At 32.5% G+C, this 13,329-nt stretch overlaps 1 protein-coding gene across 1 annotated transcript; it reads right to left on the reverse strand.

The window, feature by feature from the left end:
- Positions 1-303: 303 nt before the first annotated feature.
- LOC106104355 (galactosylgalactosylxylosylprotein 3-beta-glucuronosyltransferase I) lies at positions 304-7,564 on the reverse strand. The gene is made up of 5 exons (XM_013284388.1): positions 7,134-7,564; positions 5,566-5,719; positions 4,322-4,453; positions 2,716-2,937; positions 304-656 (listed from the first exon to the last, which is right to left on the reverse strand). The coding sequence occupies exons 1-5, from the start codon at positions 7,319-7,321 to the stop codon at positions 492-494; spliced, it is 861 nt and encodes a 286-aa protein (XP_013139842.1). The 5' UTR covers positions 7,322-7,564; the 3' UTR covers positions 304-491.
- Positions 7,565-13,329: the final 5,765 nt, after the last annotated feature.

Genomic DNA, 13,329 nt, shown 5'->3' on the forward strand with positions numbered 1-13,329 from the left:
ACAGGAATCCAAAAGTTTATTAACATTAAAGTAAGGTGACGCACACCTTTATGGTTTCCTGTTGTATTGAACTCAAACTTCATACGAGACGGCCATATTGAATTTTGAATTTAAAATTAATGATCCCAATATTGAATTCCAAATTCAAAATAATTGATAGCCATATTGAATAGAATTCAAATTTTTTGACCGCAATATTGAATTCTAAATTCAAAATAGTTGATAGTCATATTCAATTCTAAATTCAAAATTTTTGATCGCAATATTGAGTTCTAAATTCAAAATAGTTGATAGCCATATTGAATTCCAAATTCAAAATAGTTGATAGCCATATTAAATTCTAAATTAAAAATGTTGATCGCAATATTAAATTAGTAATACAATATGGCTGTGTCAATCAAGGTCAATACACCAGATATCCACAATGAATTATAGATTCAAAATATTTGATCGTCGCATTGAATCTTTAATACTTTACGGCAGTATCGAGTTCACACTTCAATATGTCCATCAGGCATAGGAGGATGTTTCAATTTCTTCGGGTTGAGTATTGAAGGTGTTTGTGTGCGGGTGTGCCACACGTACACTTTGGTGCAATTCTCCGCCAGCGGTTCCAAATCTTCTTTTGTAACCACGTATTTGAGAATCTCACTTTCCTGAAAAATTAAAAAAATACTAAATAATTAACGCCATCTTTGAATGTCTGTGGTTAGTGTCCATGATAAAGGGATTTCTCAACTTTGTAATAGATGGCGCTTTTTTCCAACTTTCGAATACTGAATAACTAATTCGAAAAAAAAATGAAAACGACAGCATCAAACAAAAATTAACGCAATTCTAAGCTAAGGTCAGAGCATTAATTAAATATTTTTAATATTATTATAAGTAAAACTGTAACCGTTACGTCCAGGAAATTACTGATAAAGAGGTTAATTTAAAATAGTATTCATAGCGCGATAACGAGCAAATATCTCGAGTGCGGTCTGAACTCAACTACATTTACGGTTCACCAGTTATCACGGTTAAGAGTGCGGTTTCACTGGAGTAGAATATCGACGTTACATCACACAAAATGTTTATTTAATATTTATAAACATTAAAGAAATACACCTTCAGTCTCTTTTCTCTCTTTTCAGTCTTTCGTTTTCTTTCGTTCCTTCAGTAATAACACATTTTTAGGTTTAAATTTAGAGTATAGTAAAGAAATTAAGAAATACATAATTCTATATGTTTAATATTTTTTTTAGTGAAACCAGAGCTTAACGATCCTTAATTGTCATGACCTCAGTAAAATTGGCACGCTTATGTTCTATTTACATAAACAAGCATATATGTGTAAAGATTAATTGAATCACACTATCGGTCAGTAAACTCGGCTGACAAATTATCACTCTATTTTCTTCCAACAATTATTATTACTTGTAAAGTAAATATACACACATTTATACCTAATTCATTATGACATGAGAGGGTTGGTGGCTCAGTGGTTTAAGCACTTGACTTGTAATCTACAAGTCTTGGGTTCGAATCCCGCCATGTACCAATGTGATTTTCGATTTTTTCGAATTTTCATATGTACATAATTTACCCGACGTGCCTACGGTGAAGGAAAACATCGCGATGCCTGCACATATCGGCGAAGAAATTCAAAGATATGTGTGAAGTCAACCAACCAGCAGTGGGCCAGCGTGGTTGACTATGGCCTAGTCCTTACTTAGGGTAGGCTCCGAGTCCCTCAGTGGGGACATATAGTGAGCTAGTGATGATGATTAAGACATCGTCCAATAAGGGAGTGGTTTAAAAAATTATAATAGGTATTTATTTACCTGATGTAAATCGATACTTCTATACTTATATTATAAAGAGGAAAGATTTGTATTTTTGTATGTATTGAAATAACTCAAAAACTGGGCTGATATTTAAAATTCTTTCACCTATAAATAGCTACGTTATCACTGTGTAGCATTGGCTGTGTTTATTATTTTTTTTACTTCCTTGCGGACGAAGGCGAAGCAACAGCTAGTTAAATCTAGTGTGAATTTTATTAATACATTGTATAAAACTTCTCGTGATTTTATATACAGGGGTGAGTGTAGTCTAAAGACTCACCACACAACACCAGAGGAATTTAAGGACAGCCCCTAAATTAATTACACATAATTTACTTTTACATAAAGTTATCCTAAATGTTAAATATTTTTTTTAATTTTCCTTGATCTTTTGCTATTCGCCAAAATTAAATTCTGTTAGTCAATATCGAGTTATAAAATGTTTTTGAGTCCACAAACATGTGGTTTTCATTTTTTTTAATATGCCCATACATAAAACCGGAAAGATCTGGTACTATCAGCTTTTTTCTGCTTATTTAACTATTGTTTAAACGCGTTAATGTTGATTATAGCTTGACTTTACCCGAACAATTGCCTTAACAAATCGCAGATAACGAATGTTACATATTTAAATCATACGTTAATTAGTTTTATCTAATTAAAAAATAAGACTGAATAAAGATATCTTTTTTAATATTTTTAGCCTACTTATTTTAATTAATATACTAGCATTTTTCTGGTTCCTTGTCGACACAAATTAAAAAATAAGTTAGTAATTAAAAGCCTGTGTACTTCCACATTATGTTCTACATCTGTGGTAGATTTCATATACTTCTATTGAACTATACTGTGTGTACCATAAGAAGTAGGATTTACAAACATTTACCTGAAAACCGGACTGAACCTTCCTTGAAAACTTTGCCTCGGGATGGTCTACAAATAATGTAGCATTTATTGCAAATCCGGCCATATCTATTGGGAATGGTCTGAATGGCTTCCACACAGCATTGTATCCTGACACTTTGCCATCAGTCACAAGTGGCATTTCTACTCTCATTCCACCCACAATACCGACAGGCCATACTCCAACTTTTTTTATTTTTCGCATCTGGAAATTTAAAAAAAAACATAAGCTTTAGTAACATCTAAACAAAATACATTACAGAACTGCAATAATCCAATAAACCTTATGTAAAACAGTGTAGAACTATCGAATTTATCAAATTATGTGGTATTGCTTAAGACCCTATAATCCGGATGTTATTTTATTTACAAAACCTCCCTTGTAATCCAACAAATTACAGATTCAATAAGACTATGATGTTCTCTTCAATGGACTAATATTAACGTCATTATTATTACAAAAATACTTATGTTACTTTACGAAATAATTGCAATCAAATATAAATATGTACTAAAAAGTATGTAAATAAAAATTTATATGAAATTATTAATTTATGAATCAAGAAAATGGACGTCGGATTACAAGTGACTGGATTAGACAAAGTCTAGATTACAACATACATACTAAAAGTTTATTGCTATAATGACAACCTAACAATACGTAAAACTACTGAATTATATGATAAAACGGTTTTTTTATTAAATTTATCCTTACCTTACAAACTGTAATAAAACAAAAAATAAATTATTGGAATAAAAGTAAACAAAAAACAAGCAAGATTATGTTCAGCTAAACAATTTTAATGGGATTTGGAGTTTAAGCGTGGCCTTATCATTTAAGGTGCTGTTACATATTTGAATCTCGTTTCAGTAATCGTCCGTATAGCTAACAAAAATGAATGCAAACTCACATTGATTGTCAGAACAATGTCATACTTATTTTAGCACTCTATTGCTCTAAATTGTCATTATTGGCACAATTATTCTGTAGCAACAACGTATTAAACGAGTAACACAAAACTATTTACAGCCACAAAACATTCACATATAAAACATTGAAAGTTCAATCAGTGTAAAGTAGCGGTAACCATAAACTGCCGTTACACTTGCATTACCAATTGTCTCTGTTTTTGCCATAGGGAAAGAAAGAGAACAGTGGTAGAGCCCGCTTTAAGATCTTCGCACAAATGTGTAATACCACGACCACACAGAAGACAGACGTGAAGTGGATGCAATTCCGCGTTTCGTCTGATGAGTGTGGTGCCGGAGGCCTAATTTTAGTCCCTTTCCCTTTCCACCGTTTTCTTAAGGGGAAAGGATGAAAAGGAAAAGTGGATTTTACGGTGGAGGAGATGCATGGGAAGGGGAAATATCCTCTTTACGTGCGTCTCCTCTTCCGTCAATGAAGGGTAGGCAACGCATCTGCAATTGCGGATGTTTATGGGCAGCGGTCGCTTTTCATTTGGGTGGATTCAGGTGGCCGCTTGCTCGTTTGCCACCCTATATTATAAAAAAAAATAAAAAAAAGAGGTAACAATATCTACTGTCACAAGGGTCATGGTAGTTTAAGAGATTCAAAATTAACATACCTCATCAAAAACTTTCAGGGAATATGTATTATCATCATCCATGAAATACACAACACCCTTTGTATCATGAATCTTCAGTAAATGTTCACGGAGCCAGTTCAATGCAACATTTCTTTGTTCAACACCACTTGCCTGAAAAATATTTTTTATTTCATTTTAATAGCTTTAATTTTAATAGTATATTAAAAGAGGTATTGGAGTAAAATATAAATATACACAAAATGGAAGAGTACAAGTCGCAACAAATTAATCTGGGTACACTGCCAAACACTATTTTCTCGAAGTACTTCAGGGCACTTTTGTTTATGTTTTACTTGCTTTCGCCCGCGACTCCGTCCGCGTGGAATTAAAAAAATCAAAAGTAAGTAGCCTATGTGTTCTTCCAGACTATCATCTACAACCATGCCAAATTTCATCGAAATCCTTTCAACGGTTTAGACTCTAACAAACATCCATCCATCCATCTAAACTTTCGCATTTATAATATTAGTTAGATATGTCATTTTGATCTATAACAATATTATAATAATATAATTTCTGCATTGATTTCTTTCGATAGCAAATATAAAACATTCCGCACTTGAGTGTGTAACCAATTTCATCAGAGAAAGTATTTGATATGAAATAATACTTTGCATTGTGTTTTTTAACATGTCAAGTTCTCGTTTTATCGACCTAAGTATATTAAATTTAGCTCTTCTAGCTGATGGTAAAGATATATGCTATAAATATCAACAATGAACATATAAATCAAATTCTTAAAGGTTTTCAGTTACACATTGGTTAAGGCTTGATACTGTGTTACATTTATACAGCCTTGCATCTATTTATATTGCTTTGCTGTGTATACTAATATTATAAAGAGGAAAGATTTGCATTTTTGGATTCTTGTATGTATTTAAATAACTCAAAAACTACTGGTACTACAAAAAAGAAAAATTTCACCATTAAAAAGCTTTGTTATCAGAGAGTAACATAAGCTATGTTTTTTATTTTACGCGGGCCAAGTTGCGACAGCTATCATACTAATATTATAAATGTGAAAGTTTAGATGGATGGATGGATGTTTGTTAGAGTTTGTAGCCTTAACGGGTAAACAGATTTGGGTGAAATTTGGCATAAATGTAGAGCATAGTCTACTTACTTTTTTTAACTCTATGGAGATGGAGTCGCGGGGGAAACCTAGTTATTAATAAATGCACAAGTCCGCTAATACCATAAAAATAAATTTACTCAATACATACCGTTGAGTGCTTTGATTTATGGGTTTTAACATTAAGATGTGTGTACTTGAGCATAGAGTCTTTGAGTAGATTTTCAACTAATTTCGTTTTCGTTCCAGAGTCCTCTATAACAATCCAGTGGAAATTCTTCACCAGCATCAAAGTCTGTGACAATCTGCAAATATTTGATAGTTAAGATCTATCCAAAATACCTTGCATATCAGAAAGCTATTTTAATTCTAATTGATTCATAGAGATAGACCAATATGGAGGAATTTACTGGACCAGGCCCACCTGCGGCTGTAGTGCCTCTGATGATGATGATGATTCATAGTTTAATAAGAAACTGTTTGTTTAGGTAAAATTTTGACAATTTACATCAACAATACCACACAAACCTGATATTAACTACCTTTTTATCTTAGAGACTACCTTATGGACACTAATTAACTATTAAACAGTTCTAAATTCCTGCTCAATAAATAGAATACACATTCCCACACAAATGCCAGAAAGTAGAGAATACTTCCATATGGAGAATTCTGAATCAATGTTTATGCAATAGTTGATTGAATGTAATACAAAGAATGTTTTGGACTTTGAATATTTTCATTATTCAATTGTTAATGATAACAAAATAAACAAATGACTGCCAACTTAGTCATGAAACAAGGAAATGATACTTTGTTAAGATTGAACTATTTTGTTAAAACATGTTACTGCATAGATATTGAAACATTCTCATATCACAATTAAACAATAAGATGTATTGTTAGATTCTATGTAGATAGTCTAAGATATCCTCTTTATAACATTCTCTATGTAATTTTGTCTCTTTTACTATAAAGGATTAAAATTTGTAAGAATTTGAAGAAAGAGAATTAGACCAGCGCTATCAGGCCATCTTTGAAACAGCCTATGTAATATATAAATAAGTTTTTTGTTTATTTATAATTGTCTCCAAGATTACATATTTGCTGTATGAAAATATTCATCTTTGAGTAACAATGTGGTTTTCTTAGATATATGCAAAGAATAAGCTTCCTTGGTAGCAAAATGTGTTTGTATGTAGCAACATTATCATTTGAATGTTTTAAAACAAGAGTCAATTGTGAAAAAACATGTAATTATCATTCTGCCAGTAGCATTCTATTTTATCAATAATTATTTATAGATTTTAGAAACTATGAATACAGAAGACATGAATAGATAAGAAAACTGTCATATTTTTAATTTTTTAAATCTGTTACAAATTGTATTAAATGACTTTTAACAAGTCTAAGTTTGAATTAGTGAATCAGTTTTTTTTTTGCAATAAATAAAATTGAGTATTCCAAAAGTATAAATAAATTAAATTTATATGTTTCATTTCATAATTTATATGTTAAAATGATTTTTTTAACTTGTGAACTTGAACTTACTCATTTTTTATATTTCATAGTATAAATAATAATTTTTAAATGTATGACTCAAAATTAAATTGCTGCACACAAAGTTTAAAATTTATTGTGCCATGGTCAAATTCATAAACTTAAATATTTGAAGAAGTAAATTATCAAGGGCAATTACAACACGACAAATGGTCTTACCTTGTGAGATCTGCTTTTTGTGCAAGTCTTGCGTATGTCGGAGTTATCCCATAGATTGTTGGTATATACGGCATGATTTCGGGTGTAAATTGGCATTGAAATGCAGGTCGACTATTAAATAAAAATAAAACTACAAAAAATAACATCCCGATAATAAAATATTGCTTTTTGATATTAACAAAAGGCATCTTATTGTCACTATTTTTTCCGATAAACTATTTTTCGGCCGCAACGACGGAAGATGCGCGAATGTTACTCCGAGTTCATCTTAGTTATAACATAGTTCGATGGATAATTACACTTATTCTATTTGCACTTAGAGAATTGCGTTGAAGAATTTGTTTTATTGTATTGTTTTACCAATTTATACAATTCCTAAATTGTTACGATATAAAAACCGTGTTTTCTATTATTCGTGGCCGCGGCTGACAGATGACATTTTATCCAAGTGTTGCTATATAAGACATCCAACACATTTTTTTAAATAACAACTTCAAAACATATATTTTTTTTAATCAAGCAAATTAAACATGTACTTTTTTTGTATTCTAATGATGTTCTTTAAAAAATCAAGACGCAAACCACTGTTTTTTCTAGGTGTTAAAAGATGTCAAAGCGGGGAAAACATTGGCAACATTTTCGTTAGTAATCAGTTTTTTTTCCCGGTTTCCAATTTTAATTTTAATAAACAACATGGTGTAAATGTTTCATCGCGCGTTTCAAGATCGCTTAGATTCTTGATTCAGAATTCTTCAGGCCACACTTCACTTTTCTTAGATCAGCAACGGAGGAATGGAAATTAGATTAAAGAGTAATAGGCTAATAAAAACCATAGTTGCGCTTAACTTTTCAGTTTTAAATGCTCTTAAAGGGACAGAAAAACGTTCAGTATTTAAAAGACTGTTTTAAAGACTGTTTGATAGTTTAAAAGAAATTAATATCCATAATTGAAAATCCTTTTGAATGTAAACCGATCTGATACTCGTATTTTCTAAATAAATACTAACGGCCATTCTAGCTTGTTACATTGGTGATCCAAATGGCTTCGCATTGGCATAACGTTTTAGTTAAAATGGCTTTTTCGTTTATTTTTATCTGTGTGCGAACATTTCATTATCGTAATGGAGGCTTAAAATTTGCGTTCGCCCTTTGTACCTATATCAAACAAACAATAGCGTGATAACATCTCTTAGATATTGTGGTTTAATTAATTTTCTTTTGATTGTAATTATGATAAACAGAATTTTCAAAGATCGGCCTCTAAATGGTTTTAGTAGATCATCGGTTCAAGTGTCCACACCACGAATATTTAGGCTGACAATTTAGAACTTTTTGGTCCTTATCGTTTGTCGTTCTGCTAACAAATACTAGTCACTAGTAGATTAATTTTCTGGTAAAATAAAAATTACTTGTAAAACCATTTGGCATTAACTATGATTTCAGTTTAAATATAAACTTTAAGTTATACCTCTTGCCTATTTATTTGCGGAGGTCAGCACAGGTTATGACGTCATATAATAATTTCATTAAGTAGTAAATTAAAAATAAAAATTATAACAAAGAGTTTATATAAAAAAAAACTACAGTAGCCTGAACCTAGAATAAAGCGCGGCGGCCGTTGAGGCAGAGTATACGCGTCTGGTAATGTAGCACGCAGGTAGTTTGTGTTCAGCCAGGCATTTCATTGTGAAAACGGTATAGATAGGATGGGAGCTCGCTGAGGCCGCCCGGGCTCACCTGTACTAGACCCGTGGCGTCACGCTCGCACACCGACGTCGGTACGCACACGAGCGCAGCCCCCGCGTGGGTACAGCAGGGACACGCAACACAGCAACAGTGAAGGCTGTAGAGCGAGGCTAGAGCGCGCACACTAGGGCAACGCCGAGGCGGGAACGTCGAGGCACTGGCGGGCGAGCGTTCCCGCCGAGAGGACCTCCGCGCTCGGCACGCGCGCCCGCCCTACCAAACCACTTGTTGAATCTGACAGACTTTATACCATATCTCAAGTCGCTTGAGTCACGTCGCGCGTGTCGTGTTTGTAATCGCGATCACATATCTGCTCAAACTTTTTTCTTTCTACCTATCTCTTAAGTTTCTCTTCTACCTTACGGAGTGTTTATTGAATTACCTGTGATGCCTTCTCTTCGCTTCCGCTCCGCCTTGTTAATTTCGAGTATCCTGGATACGCTCGATTTGGTCTTCCTCTTGTTGTTGTTACGGACGACTGTCGTTACAGTATCGTGATGCTGCGAGCCCTTTTACGCCTTCGCGGTTAACTTGTTGCACTTTTTAAATGTTTAACCTGTTGTTGAATACTCGTATCTGTGTTACCTGTTGACTATTTCTTACGTAGACTTTTGTATCTTGTTCATAAAAAAATATATATTGCGTCGCTGTAAAAAGAAAACCGAACAAGAGAACTGCAACCCATCTGAGGTAAGTAGACTATTGTGTAGAAATAATTAAAATGTGCATTTATTTTGAAATTTCCTCAACTTTAAAGAGGTCAATATATCTCTTAGTTATGATATAATAAAAGATAAGAGCGTTGTCAAAGAAAATATAGAAAAACGGAGAACATCTGCGGCTAGCGAGAGGAATTATTCTTTTGATAAAATTGATAAATGAAGCAGAAAAATCGCTGGACTTACGCGGTTCACTTCACATTCCTGCTATATAAAGATTATCCCATGCTTGTATCGTCTTCAAACTTGTCAAATCATATTTACTAAGATTATATTACTATATTATTTGGTAAGTTAATTTTAAGATCATTATGAGATAAACAAGTTAACATACTTTATACTCCGCTTTGTGCATCTGGTGCATCATGTTTTGCTCTTGTATATTAAAAGCTACGTGTATTTATATCAGTAGCCTATCTAGTCTTCAATTTAACTAGAACAATGTAACAACAAATTAGTATTTAGCAACCACCTAATGTGACTATGACTAGATGATCGCTGCATGTGATGCTTAGTTTTACAACCTAACATAACTCACTCAAATGATAGAAAGGACATTATTCAAAGCATAGAATTAAAGAGTAAAAGGTTAGCATGTTATGTGCATTTTATCAGGTGGGATGCATCATATGAAGCAAGAAGAACCTTAATTACGAGTGTGAAGGTACACCGGTAGAGATAGACCTGGTAAAAGGTGATGGATCACATGAAGTGTGACATCATCAAGGAGTGAAGACGGAGGCGATGGAAAATAGAACCTGGGAACATAAACGTTTAGAATAAGGACTGGGAGATGATGATGAAAGTATTGTATTAAACCAAAACTTTAAATCATTAGCTACGTTGAATTAATATTACATTCTGTAGCAGTTTATGCTCTAATCTACCACGTACGTATTAAAATGGATAATGTCTAGTAAGAATGCGGCTATAAAGCGAATGATAGTCTTGTCTAGACACTAGACATATTAAAGAGCATCAAATAACATCGTGTATGGAGCGTCCTTTAACAAAGAAATTGGAGAGGTTAAACTGAGTAGAGTTTGAAACATAGTTAGTGCTTTTCTAAAGGGAAATTTGATTGTTATTTTAATAAATAGTTATAGTTTAATGCAATTCTTCAATATTTCACTAACAATAGAGTCATTTTTGGATTAAGAATTTCACATTAAGTGAGGAAGGAGTAATTTTGAACAATCAGAAATATTTATTCATGGGATTTGGTGACGCAGTCCAAAAATTTTTATAAAGAAAAACGAGTCCCTGTCTCTCTCTACTTGCGTCAAGATACTTAGGGTATATTATTCTAAGATCTATATAGATATTTATTTCTTTTTAACTGACTTCAAAAAGAAGGAGGTTCTCATTCATGTGCGGTTTAAATGTGGAATCAAACATTTCTTTGAGAGCATCAATCATAACGAGGAGGAAAAGTAAATATTTGTTTGCCGTAGCTATTCATGTTCACAATTTCGTAGATGTGTGCCTGGAGCTTTGCTACGGCGTAGACAATAATGTAACCGTTTATGATTCGGTCGGAGATTTCGTGATTTGAAACTTTGTGTTATGAAAGAATAGAAACTAGCGTAAAAGGGTTAACAAAATACAGTATTTTATTTTTAATATTCTTAATGCTACGGAGATAATTATGAATGTTACTGCTTACTAAGATTTTGTCTTAATTTCCATCTGATATTGGATTTCTTACCTTTATAGTACTAAATTAATCACTTAAATTTTCATTTAGTTACATTTTTAATTTGGTTACATTTTTTTTGTAATGTTTGAATTTAATATTTGTGATGGATAAATTTAATCAAAATCTTCTCGGCATATTGGTGCTTATAAAATGTACGAGACTTCGAAGCGAATTTTATTAACGCGATTAGAGTCAGTCAAACGGATGCAGCAGAAGCTTATGAGATGAAACGTCACGACGACGACTTGACAGGTTTTCAATTTAAAGACCATCTCGAAATAATTTGCTACACTAATAAACTTTCTAATATAAAAATACGATACCAAAGTAATTATATCTTCAATTTATTTATAACTTAGAACCCTGAAGCCATGAATATTCTTAAGGGAACATACTAAAACTTAGTTTACTTTAATTTGACTAGACTAGACAATTTGTTAGTTATTCTAGTTTCCATTTCAATAGTTTTTGAGGAACAATAATTAAAAGAAATCATAGAGATACAAATAAATTCGTTGACTTTTATTAAATAAAAAAAAAATATATACAGACGAATTGAGGACCTCCTTCTTTTGGGAAGTCTGTCAATAATTTGAATACATCATTTCAAGATTGGATGAAAAATTATAACAATAATTAATTAGGTTGCTTGAGTATCTCGTCCACGTGTATTGAAGCCCCGTCGAGTTATGATTGAATATAATTACCTTCGTATTAAATTCTATCATAAATCGTATTTGTCGAACGGTAGAGAGTTTTGTTAAAAAATCAATGCAATCAACTGCGTGTGTTTCTACGGAAGATACACGTGTACAGAAACATTTATCTCTGTTCTTTTTTGCGAGTTAGAAGAAATAATGTAGTTTTATATTTAAAAAACATATGACTGTTAAATAAAATATACAACCAAAAATATAAGATAAAGTCTATATTAAACTATCTGTTGCCCGTGACTTCGTCCACGCAATATTAAGATAAAAAAAGTAGCCTATGATACGCCCGTATATGTTAACTACCCTGTAGTGAAAGTCCGGTCGAAATCGGCTCAGCCGTTTCAGAGCAGCTTGCGGACAGACAGACAGACAAAAAAAATTAAATCCCTTAACAGCAACACAAATTCATCATTTCCAAACTCTGGAATTTTTCTTTTGATATTACAGACACTCCATTTTTATTTTATGAATAGATTGAGGTCAAGCTCCTAGTTAAAAGTTCAAAGGTGTCTTCGAATAATTTTGGAATAACGTTTCTATCATAACATTTCTCTTCTAACCCCGTCTTACGTTTTACACCTGAACATACATTTAATTAATAACAGCTTACTTTATGATAATGAAGGCAGTCAAGCTTGTGTATTTGTACACGTGTTTGTTTTGAAATAAAGGCAATGCTTAGAAAGGGTTCCATCGGGTCGGCTTCCCTTAGGTAATCTGTTTTGGTCTCCTGAATTAATTCACATTTATTACTTCAAAGAGTTTCATCTTATTTAAATACCTGTATTTGCTACAAAGTCTATAAACTAGTAAATAGAAATTTCGATTTCATTCTAAACTATCCTTAGCCCGCGACTCCGTCCGCGTTGAAGTAGAAAAAAACAAAACTGATTAGCCTATGTGTTCTTCCAGACTATCCTCTACGTCCATGCCAAATTTAATCTAGATCCAATCAGCGGTTTAGACTACAAACTCTTACAAACAACCATCCATACATCCATGCATCTATACTTTCACATTTATAATATTAGTAAGAAGTAAAATTGAAAAAGCCATAGAGATTCAAATGTAAGCCAGTCATCGCTTTTGTCTAATATTTGTTTTCATAAAAAAGGCTTTTTTTTACCATATTTCTGTAAATATTACGTAATACACTTTAATAATAATGCTGCCCTAAAATTTATATCTTTCAAGCAAACACTCTGTAAAAATTATGTGGACATTTTAATGAAAAAAGACCCTTTCAAGTTGAAAGCAAAGAGAAATGTATTACATTTCCCTAACCGGCAGGGTGTGACTTGAATCATTAATACCAATTA

This window comes from Papilio polytes, unplaced genomic scaffold (assembly GCF_000836215.1).
Source record: "Papilio polytes unplaced genomic scaffold, Ppol_1.0 DF823688.1, whole genome shotgun sequence".
Taxonomy (NCBI): Eukaryota; Metazoa; Arthropoda; class Insecta; order Lepidoptera; family Papilionidae; genus Papilio; species Papilio polytes.